The sequence below is a fragment of the Eumetopias jubatus genome, unplaced genomic scaffold (assembly GCF_037043125.1).
Source record: "Eumetopias jubatus isolate StellerSeaLion01/CBP00866 unplaced genomic scaffold, mEumJub1_p1.0 scaffold_5, whole genome shotgun sequence".
In the NCBI taxonomy this organism is placed as follows: domain Eukaryota; kingdom Metazoa; phylum Chordata; class Mammalia; order Carnivora; family Otariidae; genus Eumetopias; species Eumetopias jubatus.
Genome location: NW_028274811.1, coordinates 128,615,736 through 128,640,427, shown reverse-complemented (window position 1 = coordinate 128,640,427; position 24,692 = coordinate 128,615,736). Strand labels below are relative to the sequence as shown.

At 35.4% G+C, this 24,692-nt stretch overlaps 1 protein-coding gene across 3 annotated transcripts in view; it reads right to left on the bottom strand.

Annotated features, from left to right (window-relative positions):
* Window positions 1-24,692, bottom strand: part of ZFR (zinc finger RNA binding protein) — an 80,632-nt gene that overhangs the window by 23,544 nt on the left and 32,396 nt on the right. For 2 of the 3 annotated variants that reach the window (XM_028097956.1, XM_028097957.1), the window contains 10 exons: window positions 23,173-23,364; window positions 22,182-22,473; window positions 20,115-20,308; window positions 18,225-18,344; window positions 17,093-17,238; window positions 10,827-10,989; window positions 9,602-9,807; window positions 8,477-8,627; window positions 5,637-5,778; window positions 694-791 (listed from right to left, as the gene is read on the bottom strand). In XM_028097956.1, the coding sequence (XP_027953757.1) occupies window positions 694-791; window positions 5,637-5,778; window positions 8,477-8,627; window positions 9,602-9,807; window positions 10,827-10,989; window positions 17,093-17,238; window positions 18,225-18,344; window positions 20,115-20,308; window positions 22,182-22,473; window positions 23,173-23,364 (1,704 nt within the window). The remainder of the gene's footprint in view (window positions 1-693; window positions 792-5,636; window positions 5,779-8,476; window positions 8,628-9,601; window positions 9,808-10,826; window positions 10,990-17,092; window positions 17,239-18,224; window positions 18,345-20,114; window positions 20,309-22,181; window positions 22,474-23,172; window positions 23,365-24,692) is intronic. The other variant, XM_028097958.1, reaches the window with a different exon arrangement.

The window sequence follows — 24,692 nt, the reverse complement described above, 5'->3', positions numbered from 1 at the left end:
GCCAGGGTTAGTATTTAAAAGCTGGTATTTTAGGTCAAAGTAAACAGATTATACAAGAATAATATTTCTTGATCCCCTGTGAACCTTGACCTGTGTTCATTTAAAACAGTAAACTTAAAAAAAAAAATCTGCCTACATTAGAAATAAAAGAAAAAGTAAAGAGCTAAAAGGTTTGTCTAGGGACTGAAAGGTTAAGGAAATCTGTTTGGTTTCCCTTCTGTGCCTTTGCATGACTGCAAAGTCACTAAACCAAACAGCTGCTTCCTCACCTTTCACTCCCTACACTTATTAACTTAGAGAAAGAGGGGGAAAAAATCTTAAAACTATACACAAAGCTTTAAACACATATTCCATTATTTAAAGCAAAAGTTAATCTGCAGCCTTATGGAATATAATATATATACACAAACATGTGATGTTCCTAAACAAGTAAACTTTAAATATAGCCACTAAAAATAAAAAAAAAAACCCAAACTACAAAACACCCCCAAACCTAGGGTTATTGTCAAATTAATAGTAACTGCAATATGCAGATCTTCATACCCAGCTTTCTATGTTAACATATTTTCTGAGATTTAATTTAAAGTAGTATTGCTTGGGCAATCTTTTGAAATGTTTAAACACAGTTAAACATGTTGTACTGAACTACTCTCTCATAAGGCTACAAGAAAAAAGTAAAATGATGTTCCGAACCTGGAACCACTTAGCGTGGCGTAGAGCAGCCAGAGCGTCAAGGCATTTTTGCCTGTCCAAGACGTCCGGTGGGTCTTTCACCATACCCGAGGTTACATCTAAAATGGATTGAATTGGCAAAATGCAGTGAGGAATGGGTGTTTGACCAGGTGAGCAAGACACTTCCTTAAAGTAGCATCAGTGTCACATGAGCCATTTGCGAGTTTACCAGCACTTTAACGTACCCAGAGTTATTTTCAGCAAATTTATATAATCCAATGTGAAAATCAAAAGGAGAATTTAAACTCTGAAGAAATAGAATAAGTGATTTCTGCAAATAATCAACCCTACCCACCAAAATAAAATCAAAAGGAAGGATTACTGGACACAGCGCACCAGCACAAAGACAAGACAAGAGGGAACACAAAAATCCACCTTAATAAATGAGAGTTCATGATAAACTATTAAGTTCGTTCAGTATTCTAAATGGTCAGAGGTTATTCTGGGGCTCATACAGCAAAGAGCTAGTAATAAATATGGAATGATCAATACAGTAATAATCATGGAAAAAAACAAAGCCTAAAATAGGCATTTCTAAGAGGTCAATGCTTTTCTCTTCTACAAGGAAATTTTAGCTTTAAGGGAATATGAAATGCTCTTTTAAAAAGTTCCCATGGGGCGCTGGGTGGCTCAGTCGTTAAGCATCTGCCTTCGGCTCAGGTCATGATCTCAGGGTCCTGGGATCGAGCCCCGCACCGGGCTCCCTGCTCCGTGGGAACCTGTTTCTCCCTCTCCCACTCCCCCTGCTTGTGTTCCCTCTCTCGCTGTGTCTCTCTCTGTCAAATAAATAAAATCTTAAAAAAAAAAAAAATTCCAAAGAATAATTGGAGAGAAATAATGGGTATAGTGGAAAAGGGCAATAGGAACTAGCATGGTTAAATAGGATAAGTATAGAAAAAGAAGAGATGCAGTAAGAACTCTTTGATGATAAATAATATGTATGGTCTAAAATTATAACAATGGATTTTAAATCAGAGTATTATATTAAAACATACAGGAGCTATCTAAAAAACTTGAGAAAATCTGAACCTAAACTAGGACAAGAAGTTAATTTTACATTCATGATAGAGGGCCAGCTATATGTTCATGTGAACATATCTGGTAAAGTGTGTATAAAAATAACAGCATATTTGCTAATCAAACTATTCAAAATAGCAACTAAGTCAATCTAATTTGTAGCTCTTAATGATTTTAATAGTAGAAATATTTTCTAAATACAGCATAATTACACACTAGGTGAGTAATCTATTGAATTTAACAGTCTTCTGGCAAAAGTGTACCAAAATTATGGGCTATTTAAGATATAATTTAATAAATCATTGAGGGTACCAAATGAATATGAGGGACAAAAGAAATATATGATAAAAGAAGTTAAAGATGATTTTAAGAGTATTACTGCCACTTTAGGCAAGTTATTTAATTGTATATATTTTGTATGGGCATTCAGTTATCTTAAAAGACAGCTGTCCTTATTTTGAGTAGGTAACACATAAAGAAACATATTCTAAAAATGATGAAATCTATCCACTGGGCTTTCTAGTCTTAGTTCTTGCTCTTCAAATAATCAGATGATCCAAATTTTTCAAGAAGACATGTTAAAAGGGCGATTTATAGATAATCAAAGAACATTGTGCAGCATTCTGAGAATTAAAACTGAAAGAAGAATGTGGGTACTAAAAAGAAACTAAAAGATTAAAAATCACACAAAATATTAGTGATTTTTAAAAAATAGTGGACAATCTCAAAACCTGCAAGACCTACTACTAAAATCAGAAACATACTGACCATAAGAGATGGGGCTCTTCTGAGATAAGGAAAAGGAATACAGGAAAGTACAGCTAACTAAGGAAATAAGAAAGAAAGAAATGAAACAAAAAACCATTCTTCAAAGCAGGATTACAGAACTGCTGAAGGACCCTCTTTCTATGTCCCTTATTTACATTACCTGCTAAAGCTAGAATGCAAATAGGTGACAATGTGCAATCTCTTTCTAAAAAAGTTTCTGAATTTCTAATGTTATTTTCACGATGTTATAATTTCCTTCGATATGTAAGAACATTTTTCTTTTTGCACACAAGCATTTATAACTTTGAAAATTTTAATTAATGATACAATTTCAAAGATGTCAAGACACCTATTGCAATTTAAAAACAAATTAAGAGCTGTAAGTAGAAAGTTTGTTAAATTTAGAGTGTGGATTTTTGCACCCATTTTATATTTCAAGTGGATTAACCCCTTAGGTATATTGTGCTAAAAACAAAAAAATCATACTTGTTGCCTAATACCCAGTTAACAAAACAAAAATCATTTAATTTATTAAAAAAAAAGCTAATTCTTACCCTACATAAATGTAATTTCATAAATTTTAAGGGGTTAATCACCAGTTAGAAGACATGCTGTGTCCACACTATTTTATGATTAAAAGTTAATGGGAATATATTAATTTAAATTAACATGGTTATGTAAAATATATAATCCACCCACAACCATTTAAAAACTAGTGTGAACACTGCTCAATTCTAGAATACACAAAGACAAAACAAACAAAACAGCCACACAAAGGACAATAAATGCCAGACTCTGCATCCAAAATCCCTCCTTAATCAAATGGCAGGTGTGACACTGAGCTTTTGAAAACCTTGGTCAAAAATCCTTCCGATGTCTTGGCAGCAACCCCTGACAGGAATCAATCCCCTCTGCTAGAAGGCTTTGGACCGGGCCTGATAAGCTACAGGTGGAAAAAAACACACACATACTTGACTTGCTGCAGAAAAGACTCTGTAGCAAGGGTTAGAGCATTACCAACATTTCAAGCTTCAAGTCAATTAACTGTTAACTTAGTGTTTAACTGTCAAACACAGTACCATAAAATAGATCTGTCGTGTGTTTAACAGTTATTTGGGCAATTTAATAATTTCTTTTAAATAATTGAAAAATAATTTTTGGTATTAAACAGGACCATCTTTATTAAAGAGCTACCACACTGCGCAAGTCCCAAGTCTCAAGATTTGTAATTGCTCTTCCGGCAAAGCCTTCCTTACCCCCTGTACTAACTCCCCAAAGCAAGCTATAGGCTTTAAGTCATTTTAAGACACAGAGCATTGGGAGCTGCAGTGAGAGAGAATACATACCGTTATTCTGCAGCAAGAAAGAAGCAATCTTCATAATGAAGCTAAAGACATAGTTTACTGCAGTTATCTGCAGCAAGGAACACTATCAATGTTTCTACATTTTTTGCACATCCAACTTTTCAGCTCAGTGTCTTGAAGTAAAATCTTCCAATTTTGGACTGATCACTTCTCTCACCAGAGTATTTATGAAATCCAGAACAGTAATTCTAACTCAAGTCTGGGTCAGACAAAAATATAATTTTGTTTCCTTTAGAAGGGATAGGTTATCAAAGACTACTACAAGTGCGATATGAACTTTAGACTTTTGCAATGTAACAAAATAAAACTCGATAATGCACAAATTTAACTAAGGCTAAATAGAATTGGATAAAATGTGCTCTGAATTAGTTCAATTAAATGGTTATATGAGTATAATTTCATCCTAAGTATAACAACTTTTATTTATATATTAGAAGATTTCTTTTTCAAATCCTAAGGGTCATATGTTGCATATGAATTGACCAGATTGACTCAGGAACTGTTTTTCCAGCAATATCCACAGTCAGACTTTGAGTGGAAACTCGTGTTCATATAAAAGATCCTTTACACAAAACCCGTTCATTTTTAAGATGCAAAGCTTATACAACATACAAGTCCTGATATGGTGATTATGTGAAGTATGCAAGATTAAACATGCCTCCCAATGACCACATTTTAAATAAAGTGTTGTCTTCCTGGGTCGTGGAAAGCCCAGTGCCTTAAAAAAAAAAAAATTGCTTTACTGTAGAAAACAAATTTAAAGGGACAGTAACTAAGAGTCTACTGATGCTATTTTAGACAATTTTAATATTCAATATACAGTATTCTTTTTTCCTCTATCTGTATCACAAAGAAATATTAGTGTAGACTATATAACTCCATACTCAACAAGTTAAGATGTACAAAAACAACATGAAAGGAAACAAAGTAAATTTTATCTGACCCATAAAACAACAGAACCAACATAAGGCAGACACTGACCATGCTTTTTGGCTTAAAAGCTTTTGAAGCTTTGAAAATGTTACAGAACAGTCCCTAAAGCAACATTGCTGGCACCAGCAGGATTTCAGCTTCTACAATTGTAAAGTAAGTTTTTTAAAAACCCTGTACTGTACTATAACTTACTAATTACACCTACACCATTTATTTTTCAATATCTCTAGTATAATAATATTGGGTTCAAATGCCCAAATCTACGTGCATTAGGATGCTCTGCGTTCATGAAAACTCTCCAAACAAAAGAGCAACCTCAGAGAACTAGAAATATTTACCTCAGGACAAGCCAAATCCATGATTACACATATAACAATGCCTCTTAAAATGGAAGTGTTACAAGTATATAACCAATTTTATTTGAAACTCTCTTGTCTTTTTTTAAAGACAAGAACAAAAACTTCTTAACAGAAGTTAAATTTGTGGCCCCTTACTACCAACATTTAATTTTTTTCATGTGTCCACTACGTCAGCAAGAATAATTTTGAACTTTTTTTTTCCAGAAATCTGAGGTTAGCAAGAAAAGAAAAAAATCAAGAAAGTCAATAATACCATGAGTGTTTTATATAAAAGTACACTACTAAAAAGAGCATTTACTTTCTGGGAAATGATCTTAAGCAAAACTGGTTGCTACATAAGTCAAATCTAACAAATTCATATGTAATGCCAGCATGTTGCCTTCTAGGGCTTAATGCCATCTTAAAGAGTAGGTAAATGAAAAAAAAGTTAATAGAAAAGTAGAATGTTTAATGGCTTTCCAACCTCCTTCCCTCATGTTCTCTTCTCTAATAATTGGAGATGTCAGGGTGATAGTGACTTGCATTTTGGGTTCCACACATGAATTCAAAATTATTGCCGCTTCAGACATAGCACATTTTATATCATACTTCTCAGGACTTATAACCTAAGTAATGAAGAGTACAAAAAAATTAGTTGGACATTTACATTATCAGACAAAGCAGTTTCATTATGGCTCTTTCATTTTCTCACTACCTCAAACATTTAATTAATTTATTTTTAAGTAATCTTTACACCCAACATGGGGCTCAAACTTATAACCCGAAGATCAAGAGTCACGTGCTCTATCGAGGAAACCAGCCAGGCGCCCCTACTTCAATCATTTTATAAGGAGTAGATAATATACTACTCTCCAAGAAAAGTCTTAACAATAATGCAAATATCATTAATCTCTTACCATACTTTCCGTTTAGAATTCTTTGTTGAGCTAATATTTATCATTATTTGTATCAGAGGGATTATTTGTATATGTCCCTATTAGATTACAAATTCTTGGATAAAAGAAACACTGCTGTATTTACTACTGTACCTTCCAAATAGCATCCGGGTAGTTAAGTTCTCATACATTTGCAGAATCTGAATGAAACTAAATAGATTCTTGAATTCAACCATTCCCACTGTACACTGTGAAATCAACAGATCTATATTTCATAATCAGGGAGCAAAAAGTCTTGATTAACATCCAGAAAAACCAGGATTCACTACAATTTGATAAAAGATAATAAGCCCCAGTTTCTATGAATGAATGAAGACTTTACACAGAAATTACATTGAGTGTTTATAGTATATACATATAGTATGTAAGTTCAAATTCCAGCTGTTACTTTACTAGTGCCATGAAGATGGGCAAATTATTTAACTCTCCTATCCTGTTTCTGTAAAATGGGGACAGAAATCTTTACCTAACCTATAGAACTAAATGAATTAACTATATAAGGCCCTTAAAACAGTGCCTGGTTGGCTCAGTCAGTTAAGCGTCTGACTTTGGCTCAGGTCATGATCTGGGGGTCCTGGGATTGAGCCTCACATTGGGGGCTTGTGCTCAGCGGGGAGTCTGCTTGAGATTCTCTCTCTCCCAACCCTCTGCCCCTCCCCCAGCTCGTGTGCGCTCTCTCAAATAAAATCTTAAAAAAGAAAAAAAAACCCAACAAACAAACAAAAAACAGTGCCTGGTACCTACTATGTACTATACAAATGTCAACTATAATAATGATGAAGAATTAATTCTACCTTTTTTTATTCCCTTGTATAGTTAAGTACAATCTTGATCTGGAAACGGTATTTTATTTTTAGTCTAACTGCTTGATTATTTCCTTAGGATATATTTCCCGCTTTGTAGTTTTACTAAGTATCACAATTAAGATCAAGATATTTCTAGCAAATTATGTAATTCTCTCAAGGTCCTCAAACCTTTCCTCTCTCCCCCACCACACCCCATTGCCTTAGCCACCTCCACAGAGGAATAAGAAGCAGACACACAATGCCAATTCTGCTGGCTCCTAGTACTTAAAAGACTCATCCACAATAAGAAACTTCATTTCTGGAACAATGGTAACATAAAGCAAACAAGTGTCAGAGTTGTCAGAGCTTAAGTTCAACACTGTGCTTCACTATCCCTTTTGTTACCAGTTGCTCTGCTGTGGTCAGGTACTATTTATTCTGACTCATTGCTGTAGAATACACATTACCAATGAAACGTCAATCCTTGGATTTAGAATACCTAATTAAACTGCAAGGTTTTAAGATAAATTATATACATTAAATTATTCAAGGAGTATTTTTTTTTAAAGATTTTATTTAGAGAGAGAGAAAGGGAGGGAGCATGAACAGGCGAGTGAGTGTGTGTGTGTGGGGGGCGGGTAAGGCAGAAGGAGAGGGAGAGTCTTAAACAGACTCTGTGCTGAGAGCCAAGCCCAACATGGGGCTCGATCTCATGACCCGAACCAAAACCAAGAGCTGGACATTTAAATGATTGCACCACCCAGGCATCCCATGGAATATTTACTTTAAACCTCAATCTGGGATTCTGACAAATTAATGTATAAAATTTTTTAGAATTCAAACTTAAAAAGTTTGCTTTTGTAAGACCAAAAGGGGATATTCTACTAATTGTGCATTGCCATGATTTGCTGGACAGAGAATTCCTATCATTATAAACAAAGAAAAACAAAACAAAAATCACAACAAAACCAGGGAAATTCAAATTGGAAAGACTATTTCTTACTATATTTTATTAAAAACATGTATTCAACCAAATAGGCAAGAGGTTCACAGATTTTAAAAATTTAAACTTGCTACACAGGGGCTTTAACAAAAAAGAAAGAAAGAAAGAAAGAAAAGAAAGAAAGAAAGAAAGAAAAGAAAGAAAGAAAGAAAAGAAAGAAAAGAAAAGAAAGAAAAAGAAAAGAAAGAAAAGAAAGAAAAGAAAGAAAAGAAAGAAAAGAAAGAAAAGAAAGAAAGAAAGAAAGAAAGAAAGAAAGACAAACCACATTCTGTCAACTGCCTTCTCTCTTATGCTTCAAATCTTGGGGAAAAAAACAGGATGAGGACATGTGCTACAATTTTACATTTTTAAATAAATTAGCAAGATGGCTTCATGTCAAATACAAGCACTATAAAACCTAAAAAGACAAAGTAGAAAATAGTCCTACCGATTTGCACAACGAAGCAAAAAAAAACTCAACATGGAAAGTCAAGCCAAAAATTTAAAGGCTGGCTTAGGTTTAGGCTGAAAGCACAGTTAGTCCTGCCAAAAACTTCTGAACCAGACAAGGGGTAAAAATGAACATTTCCATGATACTTACAGCAAGCTGTTTGGGTAGATTTTCTGCAATACGGCTTAATAATGTCTTTGAAGGTTTCTCGGAGCACAGCAAAACAAGGTTGACATTTCTATCTCCTCGGAGAAGTAATCCTTTTGCCAATACTCCCACTCGCAAAACTCCTTTTAAAGCTCTGCAGTGAAATCAAATTATATTATGACATTTCTCTTCTCAACCAGAGCCATGATACTCTCTAAATATATAATAGTAAATTAAATAATTTTTATACTATTAAAAGTTTAATCAACTACAGTTTAAAAATATTTAGTACTTTTTAGAAGTATCCTTCATTTAGATAAGAAATATGGATAAATAAATCAAGAACTAAGTTCTCACAGGGACAATTTCAAAGAATATTAACATTTCTGTGTCTCACTTTACAAATCAGAGTAAGAGTCACAGTTGTTCTTTTTTTTTTTTAAATCTCATGACCCTGAGACTCAGACCTGAGCTAAGATCAAGAGTTGGATACTTAACTGACTGAGCCACCCAGGCGCCCCAAGAGTCATGTTTAATATAAAAATATTTCCAAATGGTAAAAGGAAAATGAGAAGTTATAGATTACAATGCAAAACTTGATATGAAAGATGTTTCTAGGGGTGCCTGAGCGGCTCAGTTGGTTAAGTGTCCAACTCTTGATCTCAGGGTCATGAGCTCAAGCCCTGTGTTGGGCTCCACACTGGGCCTGGGAGCCTATGTTAAAAAAAAAAAAAAGATGTTACCAAAGCTTAAGCTTCTTCATTCTTTATGGTCAATAAATTAAGGAAACAAGCTGCTAAAACAAGGACTGAACAGGGACAGATACAACAAATAAAAACTGAAGAGCAGCTGAATGCAAATATGAAGGCTGCTTTGAAAAAGGACTCAAAATAGTTTTATATAAATTAAGATAAAATCAGTAAAATCACAAGGTTGGAGATTATAAGGAACTGTGTATTTCTCATTTTAGCAAACAGCAGCTAAATACATTAAATATCTACTCAAATAAGGTAAGACATGTACACTCACACCAGAGTTTTTAGTCTTTGTTAACTTTTTATTTCAAGTATAAGAAGTCCATGGAAGGAAAAACAAAAATAAGCAAAGTAAGTAACTCTGAAAACACACCTGTCTTTACCTCCCTCCTTCTTATCATCTCCCTCTTTGCTCTTGCTCTTCTCATGTTCAGACAAACTGTCCGAAACAAGTTTTAAAGCACGTTCAGTGATAGAAACAATTTTCTGAACTGCCTGTAATTCCTCTTCAGTTGGATAAATGGTTGCATGTTTTGTCATTACATAACGATCATCAGATGAGTCAGGACGACGTAAAGGCTAGAGGAAAAAAGTTACTTAATTTAAAAGCAATGGTTCCTGGGCAAAAGTAAAGTTGTTTTTCAACTATACATATGTTTCTCATACCTTTTTAGTAAGAAAGTCAACTATGCAAAATGTCCATTTAAAATTATCTTCCCTTTTTCTACTTCAGTAAAAACAAAACTGCAAACTTTGGAAAGTTATACTGTCAAGAGTTGGAAGCTTGTATATGTATGCATATCTCTGCCTGAACACCGTATCTAATAAAGTTATGAAAATACTTTTTACTCAACTTTAAAGATCAGTGATTGTAAAACTTTTTTTGGCTTTGATAAAACAGGTCTTATAAATGCTTGTTCTGTGTAAAGACAAATGAGAAAGCGAATGAGTTAAAGAGGAGGTATTTGCTATTTTCTCCTAAATGCTCTCTGGAAAACAGAACAAAAATCCTCTAGTTTTGTAGTCTGAACTTCTATGAGATGTTCCTCGTAAGTTGGTGTCTCTTCTTCTACACAGCTTCTCTGAAACACAAACTCTTAAGATGTGTACCTTTCCTATAGTTTTGATGTTCAGGTTGAACCATTACATACCTCTTATCCTGCATTGAATTCAGAAGCAGTAGCAGGTTTTAGAAAGTTGGGATTTGAAGAAGGAAGAAAGATTCTCAACAACAGGTAATGGGAAGATAATTTTGAAGGCAAACCAGCTGCCTTCAAAATTGGTTGTTCTTGAAAATGTCAAGAAAAACCAAGGAGAGAAAATCTCTAATGTTAAAGAACACTTGACAGAACAAAAGCTCTGCTCCTGTTTAGCTTTTACTGAAAGAAAGAAAAATTCATGGAAACTCTATGAAGTCCTTACAAAGACATGAGTTAGGAAGTTATAGTAAAAGGAGGGAAAATTCTAAATCGATGAAAAACTTACATTGAGATTATGAGACTATTAAATCTAAGAATCAGCCCCCCAAACTGTTATCTTCTAATGCGGAACCAGTCTTACACTTTCACCCCCCCTATGTAAACTAAGTGGACACTCACTGCAGGCCCCTGTGGCTGGGGAGGCATGCCTGGTCGGACGCCCAGAAGGCCTAATGGGCCTGGGGGACCATGAGGATAGCCTCCATCAGGCATTCGGCGGCGATCATCCCAATGATGCTGTTCTTCCTCCATTCTTCTCCAGTACATGTCCTCTTCATAACGTCTGAAAATAGAGAATCACATTACAAGCCTTTAAGGAAAAATACAACCCAAGAAGTTACATCAATAATAACAAAAAAATGCAATTAAAAAATTGTCCCAAATCAGCTTGGCTAACACCTTTCTTTTTCCCTACTGTATCTAATATCCTTTATTTGTTTTCATCTACAAGTAAATGGATGCAAATATGAGTGAAGAGAGGTGAGAAAACAAAGAGAAAAGCAACACAAAATTTCATGGCCTGATGTCAAAGCCAAAGGAACAAACATCAGAAACCTCAGAATTCCTTTCAATCTCTCCCTCTTTAAGATAAAGATTGTAAACTTAAATGCCTACCTAGAGTGGCCAGACCAATAACATGTGTGAATGAAAGACATCATGAAGCACACATTCAGGAATTTTCTTTCTGTCTCCAAAGAAATGTGTTCCCTATTTTCTCCTTAGAGAGAATCTCTGAAGACTACTTTTAATTTCCCCATTTAGGACACAGGCATACACAAATTTGTCTACTATGAGGAAGAACAACAGTGCAAGACAGTGATAAATGGCAACTTACTTTCTGTCTCATTTTTGGGGGCATATTAAGGCTGGAGAGGACTATGGTCAAGTAGAAAGCACATGTTAACTAACTAGAATTTAAATAAAAATTTGAAGAAAAAATAAAAAGAAAGTACATGTTCTGGCTAGAGAGAACAGCTGCTACTCAGCCCCAATTAATTACTGCCATAAGGGAATACAGGTTTGCAATCCCAAGATCATCAGGATTTTAATGTTTTTCAAAATCTTTAATGTTGGTTCAGATTAAAAATACCATGTTTATCAAATAAAACATCCATGGGGTGACCTTGGACTGTGGGGAGCTATTGTATAACCTCTGCTTTAACAGTAATTTTCAGAATCTAATTTCTCTTTTACTACCTCACTCTCACTTCTGTCTTTACTTTTAGCTTCAAACTAGGATACCGATAACTCCCAAGGGAAATCATGTCTCTAAATTTTACTTATTTTTTTAAAATTTTTTATTTATTTATTTTGAGAGAGAGAATGAAAGAGAGAGAGAGCATGAGAGGGGGGAGGGTCAGAGGGAGAAGCAGACTCCCTGCTGAGCAGGGAGCCCGATGGGAAATCATGTCTCTAAAGCAAACTTTGATAGTAATAAAGTTTACTAGAGAAATGTGTTTAATATAAAAGAAAGCGTAGTTCTCCAAAAACAGAAACAAAACCAAAAAACCCAAGTATGCTTCTCAAGTAGCTCTATAGAAACTACTAATTTCCTCAGGCTGGGAATAAGCGGTGCTTTTTCTCGGTCATCCAACTTAGAAGTAGTATAGAAACATACTTTTCTGTTATTTAGGCCTTGAGAGAAAATGAGTAACAACAGGTTGAAGGCTCTGGAAAACTACATTCATTCCAGTTTTGAGTAATTTATTGTTATTACTGAACACAAACGCTTAAGTTATATAAGGGCAGGGATTTTTTCCATTGTTTACCAATTCATACGCAGTGCCTAACACACTACATGCAATTTCCTAGCACATCATAGGTGCTTAATAAATACTTGATATATCAGCAAGAGAGAAAAGTTCCATAATCTAAGTACAGACAGTTTCAAATGCATTACAAAGGCAGATTATTCATGAAAATTGGGACTGATATAAACATATAAAAAAAATAAAAATCAATACATAACAGCAGAAACTATCTGAAGATAACACATTAATAATAGGTTAATAGCTACAATATAGTGTCTGCACAAAACAACAGGTAAGTAAAAAAAAAATAAAAAATGAATAGGCAATTTACTACAGAAGAAATGTAAATGGTCAAACATGAAATAAAATTAAATTTGTGAAATAAAAAGTGGTTGACAAGGATGTGGAGAAAAAGGAACCCTTGTATGCTGTTCGTGGGAATGTAAACTGATGCAGCCAATGTGGAAAACATTAAAAATAGAAATACCTTATGATCCAATAATTCAACGACTGTGTAACTACCCAAAGAAACTGAAAACACTAATTTGAGAAGATACATGCACCCCCATGTTTACTGCAGCATTATTTACAATAGCCAAGATATGGAAGCAACCTAACTGGCCATTAATACACAAACAGATAAGGAAGATGTGGATGGACACATAGGAATATTATGCAGCCATAAAAAAGGATGCGATCGTGCCATTTGCAACAACATGGATGGACCTAGAAGGTATTATGTTAAGTGAAGTCAGTCAGACTGAGAAAGACAAATATATGATTTCACTGATATGTGGAATCTAATAAAACAAATGAATAAAAAAAAAGCAAAATCAGACCTATAAATATAGAGAACTAACGTTTGCTACAGGGAAGGGGTGTGAGGGGGTGGGCAAAATGGGTGAAGAGGAGTGGAAGATACAGGCTTCTAGTTATGAAATGAGTAAGTCACAGGAATAAAAAGCACAGCATAAGGAACATAGTCAATGATCTTGTTAACAGTGTTGTCTGGGAACAGATGGTAGCTACACGTGTAATCACAGCATAAAGTATAAACTTATTCAATCAGTATGTTGTACACCTAAAGCTAATGTAGTATTGTGTGTCAACTATATTCAAAAGACGTTTTTGAAAATTTGCCAGTAATATAATTACAATTCAAACTAAACTGAAACAAATTTGAAAGATTTCCCCTTCCTACCCCCAAATTTCAAATTTGAAAACAAAAACCAACCAAAAAAGGATTTCGTTATTTCTCTCATTGGCAGGGACTTTTACTGTTACAGCAGCAATTTTCAAAGTGTGTCCCAAGGACTCCAGATGGTCTCTGAGGCCCTGTCAGGGGATCCATGTCTTAATATTAAGACATCATTTACCTCTTCCATTCTCATTCTCTTTTGAACGTACAGTGGAGTTATCCAGAGGCAAAATGTGGTATCACAACAAATTGAACACAGAAGCACATAGGAGAATCATGATGCCCTCTCTTAAGCAAGACATTAAAGAGATTTGCAAAATTGTAAAACAGTATCATTCTATTTTGGTGAAGAAATAGTTATTTTAGAGTTAATTTTCACTACGTTATATTAAATACATGCAATATAATATAGTCAATGTTTATATTTTAAACAAATATAGTTAAAATGTCATTTTAAAATGAATTCATAAATATTAAACTTCTCGGTTTTAATTTTTAATACAGCGAAATCTTGACAACTATAACCCACATTAAGCAACAGCTCTTTGGAGTCTTCAATAATTACTGAGTATAGAGTCCTGAGACCAAAATATCTGAAAACCACTGAAGTTACAGTATTCAGTATAGGCAGAAGTACGGGTCTCCTTCAAACATATTAGCAACTAATCATGATTTATGCAATAATACAGCCTCAAGGATGGTCAATGTAATAATTATGTTACAGAAACACTGGAAACAACCTAACTAACAGTATGGGACAAGTTATAAAGAAAATTATACACCTATAAGACAATACTATGCTGTCATGAAAAATAAAAAAAATCCTAGCTTAATTTTTAAGTTGACATGTAAATGAAAAAAGTGAATTATAAAATGTGAACAGGGGGGCGCCTGGGTGGCTCAGTTGGTTAAGCGACTGCCTTCGGCTCAGGTCATGATCCCGGAGTCCTGGGATCGAGTCCCGCATCGGGCTCCCTGCTCAGCGGGGAGTCTGCTTCTCCCTCTGACCCTCTTCCTTCTCGTGCTATCTCTCATTCTCTCTCTCTCTCAAATAAATAAATAAAATCTTAAAAAAAAAAAAAAATAAAATGTGAACAGGGGCACCCGGGTGGCTCAGTCGGTTAAGCGTCTGCCTTCGGCTCAGATCATGATCCCAGGTCCTGGGACTGAACCCCTCATTCCTGCTTCTCCCTTTCCCACTCCCCTTGCTTGTGCTCTGTCAAATAAATAAAAAATCTTAAAAAAAAAAAAAAGCATACATTATGCTTCTGTTATTTTTTGGAAAAAAAATTTTTTTTTTAAGATTTTATTTATTTGACAGAGAGAGACACAGCGAGAGAGGGAACACAAGCAGGGGGAGTGGGAGAGGGAGAAGCAGGCTTCCCGCTGAGCAGGGAGCCCAAAGCGGGGCTCGATCCCAGGACCCTGGGACCATGACCTGAGCCGAAGGCAGACGCTTAACGACTGAGCCACCCAGGCGCCCCTATTTTTTGAAATTTTATATATATATATATTTTAAAGAGTTTATTCATTTGACAGAGAGTACGTGCACACAACAGGGGGAGTAGGAGAGGGAGAAGCAGGCTCCCCACTGAGCAGGGTGGGGGCTCAATCCCAGGACTCTGTGATCATGACCTGAGCTGAAGGCAGATGCTTAACCACCTGAGCCACCCAGGTGCCCCTGAAATTATACTTTGAAACTTGCACACAAATACTCCTAGCAGCAGTATTCATGACAGCGCAAAAGTGGAAACAACACAAATGTCCATCAACTGATAAATGAACGTTACATATTCATATGATGGAATACTATTCAGCCATGAAACAAATTACTGATACATGCTAAAACATGCATGAACCTTGAAAACATTATGTTAAGTGAAAGTAGGCAGGGGCGTCTGGGTGGCTCCGTCATTGGGTGTCTGCCTTCGGCTCAGGTCGTGGTCCCAGGGTCCTGGGATCGAGCCCCGCATTGGGCCCCCTGCTCTGCGGGAAGCCTGCTTCTTCCTCTCCCACTCCCCCTGCTTGTGTTCCCTCTCTTGCTGTGTCTCTCTGTCAAATGAATAAAATCTTAAAAAAAAAAAAAAAAAAAAGGAGGCAGACAAAAAAGACCATGCATTGTATGATTCCATTTATGTGAAATCTCCAGAATAAGTCTAAAGATTTATTCAAGAGAGAGAGAAAGAGCACACAGAGGGACAGGGAGAAGCAGATTCCCTGCTGAGCAAGCAGCCCAATGTAGGGGTCCTGGAATCCCAGGATCCTGGAATCATGACCTGAATGGAAGGCAGATGCTTAACCAACTGAGCAACGCAGGTGCCCCCAGAATAAGTCTATAGACAGAAAGTATATTGTATATTATACAGAAAGGGGTAGATGTAGGGATTGGCGGGAAAACAGGAGTGACTGCCAATGGGTTTGTGGTTTCTTTTGGGGGTGACAAAAATAGTTCTAAAATTGACTGTGGTGATGGCTGTATAACTCTGTATTACTTAAAAACCATTGAACTGTACCATTTAGTTTTCTCAAGTAACCTCTACACACAATGTGGGGCTTGAACTCATGACCCTGAAATCAAGAGTCACATGCTCTACCAACTGAGCCAGCCGAGTGCCCCTCAATTTTATCATTTAAGGATATGTTGGGGCGCCTGGGTGGCTCAGTCAGTTAAGCACCTAACTCTTGTTTTGGGCTCAGGTCATGATCTCAGGGTTGTGAGATCAAGCCCCACATTGGGCTCTGCACTGGGCACGGAGCCTACTTAAGACTCTCTCTCCCCTCTATGCCTCTCCTCCATGCGCGCGCGCTCTCAAAAAAAAAAAAAAATGTCAGTTGTATCAATAAAACCAAACATTAACATATCTCTAGAAGATATGTTTTCTTTCTCCTTCCCTATAACCTCTAAAGCTTCTATAATAGACATTTCTTTTATAAAATGCACACATTATTGTCTAGAATCTACCAAATCTTATACTCAGGATATTTTTATCATGTAACAAAATGTTCTATTTTGTTTTAAACTGAGGCATTTATTTAGAATATTAAACTATTCTGGGGCACCTGGCTGGCTCAATTAGTAGAGCAGGTGACTCCTGATCTTGGGTTTTTGAGTTCAAGTCCCACACTGGGTATAGTAGTTTAATCAAAAAAAAAAAAAATCTATATATAATTCAACTATTTCTTCATATATTTAATATATATAAGATACCACTTACCACATAATTCCTAATACCAAGGCCACAGTCAAATACTAGAATAGCCAATATCTTAATTTTAATGCATTTCTTTCCTATACCTATGATCTTCCTGAAAAGTGAAAATTAAAGTACACTAAATAAATCTAGATTGCTTTGAATAGGAGTCATACTCAGAATAGCTAAGTTTTTTAGAAAGGCTGAACCACTTTCTATCATGCTACTAAAAGTTAAAGATATTACCTCATTTCCATTCTCCAGCGTTCTTCTTCTTCTCGTCTTCGCCAATACTCTTCTTTCTGCATTTGCTTCCTCATTTTCTCTTCTTGAATCTTTCTGGCTCGAATACTGGGCTTTACTTCAACTTGCAAATCTGGATTTACTTTTTTCTGTTAATGCAGACACTTAAAAAATTAGCAGGCCCTGTAACAATCTACACGTATTATTAATCATACAATCCCCCATATTCTTTCATCATAGAGGCTTTCAGTTGCAAATTTATTTTAAGGGTAAAATCAGTAAAATAAGTTGTATTAGAGGAAAGATTTGGAATACATTAATAAACATTCTTCTTCCCCTCCCATTCCCCCAAATTCTTAACTAAGTTTACAATGACATACTTAGTATGTAAAAAGTACGTAACTTAGTGCTAACCAATAGAAGAAATCCTTAGTGAACTAATGGATATTTAATTTTCCTTTACTTGTTTGTAAGTAGAAGATTCTAAATGTCAGACTGTGAGGGTTAAAAAACAGACTATTTTAATTTTTTACCACCTCTTTGTTTAGAAGGGAACACATGAATCTAGTGCATTAGTCTAATTAAAAACTTTAAATAAATAAATGATTTGGATTTAACATTTGAAGTGTTTTCAATGAATTCCTTATCTTAAAATTCATTTTAGTGGGAATTCTACCAAGACAAGAAGGTAAATAAATGGAGACCTATTACTTCTTTCAAAATACTTTATGTGAAGCAATTATCTATATATACATGATTACTTGATCCAAGCAATGTTACAGTCACTAAAAATGATGAAATATGGTTATACTGTTCTTAGCCAAATACAACAAACTAATCAATAAAAACCAAACATCTGAATCCAAGTGAGACATGACATGCTAATGTTAGAATGGAGTTCATGAACTGTGTTACATTTAGATGTTGTGTTTTCTATGTAGAATGTTCCAAGCTGTGTTAAAGACAGCTGAAAAATTTTTAAAGCAGGGGAGGGGCAGAGGGCAAGAGGCTCTTAAGGAGGCTCCACATCTGACATGGGGCTTGATCCTACAACTCTGAGATCATGACATGAGCTAAAATCAAGAGTCAAACATTTAACTGACTGAACTGCCCTGACAGTTGAAATTTTACTCACTTTATATTGAAGTCTGTGTCTTCGCCCTTTTAAGTGCATCTCCTTAGCATTGGGATCATTAAAACTGCACTCGCATAATTTACAATGGAATCGAATTACTTTTCCCTCATCATTTCGTACCTTGACATGGGAAAAAAGAATTCAAGAATCATAACAAAATATTATAGTTGAAGATTTCATTCACAAACCCTCACAGATTCTGTGATGAATAAATGTAAACAATTAATATTGAAGTGGAGGGAAAATGAGAGACAATATCTGTAATTTTTTAAAAGGATAATCTAGAGAATCAAAACGTGTTAATTTTCTTAACTGCACCATGCAAGATGCGTACCTGCATGTATTTGCATTTGATATTAACTTTATTTTCAATACCTTTATTTATGTGTAAACATTTCAATTTAAATGCAATTGGATAATAGTTCTCTAATAAATAGTGAATACCTGCTACTGGCTAGGTACTGCTCTTGGAGATGGAAATAAGAGTATTAAAGACATTATTATGGTATACAAGTTTCTACAAAACTCAAGATTTTATACATGTAACTTTATGGAAAATCAATGTCAATTTTTTTCTAAAAGCACAACCAGTAAGGAAGAGAAGTACAGGGTTATTAACATGTCTATAATGGATACTAGGTTCAAATTATTTGTGAAAGCTTTAACGATTGGCTCTGAATGCCAATTCTCTTAAGTTTTGGCTTACTTAATTAACCAATACCATTAAAGATTAAGGTATCCTGGCCGTGTACATTTCTTTAGATAACCAAATGTTTACTCTCTTAAGATCTGTAATTTTTAAATTGTGAACTGCTTATAAACAGTATAAACCAGTTTTCTATCTGGTAAACAAAGACAACATAATATGTAATTTTTCTTGATGGGAGAAAAAAAATGAAGAGATAATTACCAAAAATCTACTATATGCTAGGTACTGTTCTAGGTACTTTATTTAATCTTCACAACTTTGGAAATATCCAAGTTTTACAGATGAGGACACTGAAGCTCAGAGAACTTATGTTCTATAACACAGTGAAAAGTATATAGTGCTACACCACTCTATGTTGGGCTTTTTGCTAATAGCAAATATTTATCAGGCCCCTCATTCCTCAATTTACTGAGTTTACCTATAAAACAGGAAGATTTCTAATCAGCTTGAGAAATCAAATAAACATGATCTGATATATCAGCAACTTTAATTTTACACACGAAACTACATGATTGTTCAGAAATATTGGCCCTCTCTGTCATTATTTTGTGGCTCACAATTTTTTTTTTTTACTCTTTATATGCAGGATACTTTAAGGATACAAGAATGTCTACCAAATAGAAAGTTACCTTATATCACAATGATGGTGTTGGTAAGGAAAAAGTTAAAAAAAAAAGTTAAAAAAATTATGTCACTTAGGCAAGCCTAAAGAGCATGCTTTTTAAAAAAAAATTTATTTATTTGAAGGGGGGGGAGAGGGAGAGAATCTTCAAGTGGACTCCTTGCTAAGTGTGGAGCTCACCACAGGGCTTGATCTCACGACCGCTGAGATCATGACCTGAGCCAAAACCAAGAGTCAGTCACTCAACCGACTGAGCCACCCAGGCGCTCCAAGGACATGCTTTTTAAAAACCTTTAACAAAGATACCTATGATATTCCTTTATAAGTAACCTAAATCTAGTTTTACGCATAAAGCATCTGTGCAGAGGGAGAGACTCTTAAGCAGGCTTCATGCCTGGCACAGAGACCGACATGGGGCTCAATCTCACAACCATGAGATCATGACCTGAGCTCAAACCAAGAGTCGGACGCTTAACTAACTGAGCCACCCAGGCACCCCCAATGTGACACACTTCTTTCCTGTACTAATCTCACAGTGATGGTATTCTCAAATCAATACCTCCTCCACATAATCATGGCCCACTGGCTGCACATCACTCTGCAAAGCAGCAAGAGATGCAGGTGTGACTGGTTCTGACACGGTGTCTGGCTTTACTTCTGGAATCTGTACAGAGGTGACAGGAGTGCTTTTAACACATTCGGTTCCTTTTAAGTCTTCTGTTTTATTTCCTGTTGACTGCAGCTTATTCCCACCTAGAAAAGCATAAAAGAATTATAGTAATTTTCATTTTCTTTTTGTAAATGTATAATCTGATACAACAAAAATTTCAGATGAAGTTCTTATTTTTTCACCATTAGTCCAACTCCTGCTTGACATACATCAGAATTTTGAATAACACATCAACCATTTGGCTTTTACCCTGTTAATGAAATACATATCTGGATTTTTCCCTTCTCCAACACCCAGTGATCCTTTCCGTCCCCATCATGACTCTCATAACAGCTAATACCTAAAAGTCAATAGCAAGTACCTAAAAAGGAAGGGTCTAAGCCCAATTCCTGTTTGTATCCCTAATTCCCTCCCAAGGAACTGGGCAATGTCCTAAGTCCTGGTAATATCAGAGTAAGATAGTGTAGCTGCTTTTGAGGTGCCAATAATTTAAGGGAAGACACACATAATTATAATACAATGTGGTAAGTGCTACAATAAACAGGAACACAGTGTGGTGGGAATTTTTCTTTTTTAAAGTAAAAAAAAAAAAAGGGGAGCCTCTACCTTCTAACATGATCCAGTTAGCAAAGGCTTCACTAAGGGTGTGTCACTTGAGCTGGGCTTTGAAAGAAGAGTTAAGTATGAATTCGGCCCAGTAGAAAGAAGAGAATGATGTCTAAACAGAATACCATACACAATAACATGAAGTTTAAAAGACTATGGTAAATTCAAGGAGACCTCAGCATCAATACTATGTAGGCAGACGTGATGACACATTCAGACTATGAAGGCCTTGGATGGCATAACTAAGGAATATAGTTTTTTCCTACATGCAAGGAGAAGGCCACTGAAAATTTTTAAGCAGGAGACTAATACAATTTGACACAAAAATGACTTTGATAAGCCTTGGAGAGACTGAATGTGGTTAAGAGACAAAGCTCTGAGGAAGAGACTTTGAAGGCCTAAAAACAAGGCAGTAGATATGAAGAAAAATAGGCATTTTTTTTTTCTGTAGAAATACTGTAGTGACAGAAACAAAAGGACTATGTACACAACCGAAGGAGACAATAAACAAGTAGAAATAATGTCAATAAAATTTTCCATGTGGAAAAAAAAAAAGCAGCAATTTGACGAGATTATTTCATGACACTCTTGTGACAGAATGAGACACTGGTTGGCCATAGAGAGCCATACAGAAAATAACTAGGTAATTCCTACAATACAGCTCTAAAAGGTGGGAGTTTTGCGTTTGCCCAAGAAATTTTAAAGTTACTGCACACTGGAATGAATGAGACCACTTGTGAATACTAGGTGAGGTGAGTGAGATGAGAACCAGACTCAAAAGAATCTTAGTAGCACCACCATTTAATGAACATGAAGGCAGGAGAACCTATAGAGACCCTGGAGAATGGGGTGGGTAGATGTATAAGAGAGACTTTAAGCTTTAAGGTACAGCAGTCAACTGTGTCAAATGTTAGAGAGGTCACCAGAGTGAGACTGAAAACTGGTCACTGGATTTGGCAATTAGATCTTTGGTGACTTCTGAAAGCAGCTTCAGAAGAGTAGGGTGGAAACACTGGAACAGACTGAGGACTGGATAAGAAGTATAAAGTAGAGAAAGAATTAGGCTGCAGCTTGAGAGGATTACGGTAATAAGAAAATGCCTGTTCTTTTATTTTTTTTAAAGATTATGGAAGACACAGGCAAACCTGTATGACCAAAAGGAAGACGGAAGAAGCCATTAGAAGATGGAGGACTGATTAAAATTTCAAGAGAAAAAAACATATGTGATCGAATAAGGTCTCAGAGAAGAAGGGAGATGGGTACAAGAGCATAAAACAGAAGGATTAGTCCTGGAATGGAGGAGAAACATCACTTTGACAATTAGGAGGAACACAGAATTTTAGTACTTGCCAACAAAGTTTATTTTGGGTGTAGATGTTTTCTTGGCAGCCATATTTGTAGGCACTGCTGATACTTTAGTGTTAGATGTACTATTAAGAGACGAGTTTCCTGTAGTTGTAAGACCTTTCACTGAAGAAGTTGCAATTGATGAAGTATTCACAGTACAATTGCTTGCTGCAATGCTTGAGGGAGAGGCAGTCGGTTTTGAAGCAGACACAGCTGTTGAAGAAGTAGCTTGGCTAACAACATTTGGTTCTGTTGAAGGAATGGGTTTACCAAGTTTTGTGTGTAATTTAACCACCTACAAAATAAAAGCACATTTGTGAGGAAACCCAAAAAGCACTGATTTTTAACTTTTTCTAAAAAGTTTATTTTTTTTTTTAGAAATCAAAGAAACGGGTATTTATCATTTTAAATAAAAACCTTAAAGTATATTTATACATATACATTCTCCGCTTTAAACAACATAAACTAAACAAAATCCAGCCCTTTTTTGATGACTCTTTGATGACCCTTGGTTGCTCTGAGCTGGCATAAAAGACTTTATAAAATGAAAATCTGAGCTATATTTTTCTTTGTTATATTTTTGTTTATATATTTGTATACACAAAACTCACTAGTTTCAAAACAATCTCTGTGAAGATTTTGATACATACTCCATTTACCACAAGGTGAGGAAACCAAGGCAAAGAAAGATGAAATCAACTTGGCCACCTACATACCAACCTATACTTAAGCATGACAAGAGGAAAATAATCATACAACAAATTTCCAATTGGAAGAATAAATGATTTAGTTTAATTCAAAGAAAAAAGTCTCCAATCTTTCCCTCTTTAAGCAATGACTATTTGATGTTACCTTTATGTATATTAGCATATAAACAAGGCCTATAATCCACTCAAAGTTCTCAAGTTTTAAAGCCACCTATATTTAAACCCTCCATTGAAAAAGTAAAAGGAAACAGAGTAAGACATAAGGGTGTGTGGGAAAAAACACCTACTTTCTGATGCTTAGCACCACGAATGTGGGCAGCATATGCATCTGCTCCTGTACAAGACACATCGCAGAGCTCACAACGTAGCTGATTTTGAGTCCCACGAGTAGAGTTGTTGCTGCTGCTGGTATTTTGTGAGGCTTTCAATGCGGCTTCTTTTTTTTTATGTTTCTGTCCTTCTAAATGTTCTTTATAAGTCTGTTTCAAACAAAAAGGATAAATGTTGCTTTGCTAATTTTCTATCTGTATCATTTGAAATTATTCAATTCTCAAATCTCTAGTACTCATTTAATAATGAGCACTAAACAACTACAAAAGCAACTGAACAAGAGCATGTAGGATTCCCTATATACGTGATATATCTGTGGTTCTCTGTATTTTGCTTACCAAGAATACATTTATCTAACACTCTGATTTACAAAGGACTTTCATACATAGCTATATTAACAATATAAGGTAACCACTTCCGGTTTTAAGAATTTGCATCTTTTACTGCTTATGTGTAACAATGGACAGAATGACCATTCCACAAATTATTTAACTGTAGAACTAAGATGAAGGAGGGAATGTATCTATATCATGAAAAAAAAAGTTACTGAATGGTAACAAGACATTTTAAGAAGAGGTATATTTATTTATAAAACTAACTTTTCTAACTCAGAATGTGTTTTCATAAGAACCCATGCCATCCTGAAACAAAAGCTTATTTAAAATATGTAACAGTCAAAATTACATGTACTTGCAAGGAAAAACATTATTATTATAATACTAGCCAACAAAATAGTGAAACTGTATATTAAAAACTGTCTGGGGGTGCCTGAGTGGCTCAGTCGGTTAAGTGTCTGCCTTTGGCTCAGGTCATCATCCCAGGGTCCTGGGACGGAGCCCCATGTCAGGCTCTCGGCTCAGCGGGGAGGGTGCTTTTCCCTCTCCCTCTGCTTGCTGCTCCTCCTGCTTGTGTGCTGTCAAATAAATAAATAAAATCCTTTAAAAAAAAAAAACCCAACAAAAACTGTCTGGAATCAGATGATTAAAGAAGGCAGATTTATTAAAATGAGGAGTTAATAAGGACTGCTGTCTCTTTTTTCTTGAGTGGGGTCAAATAGTTCCTCTTTCATGTTTAAAAAAAAATTTTTTTTTTTAAAGATTTTATTTGACAGAGAGAGACACAGCGAGAGAGGGAACACAAGTTTTTAAGACAGATGTATTATTAGCATAAAACTGTATATTCATCACAGAATTTAAGAGCTGGATGGAACTTTAGAGATCACCTAAAACAATGATTTTCTAATTTTTAAACAAGATAATCCTTTCTCCAAATGAAATCATATGCAGTAGTAGGGAAAATTGCTCTGTTTTTGAAACAAATGAGGGAGACCTAAGACCCAGTCATCTGATTCTCCTCTCATTATCTGCAGTGGCCTGAAGTGGCTCCATGAAGCAGTCTGAGACACAATTATTTAGGGCAAGTCCTTAGTAAGTGAGGAAACAAAAGCCCAAAGAAGTGAAGGTCTCCAACTTGTCCA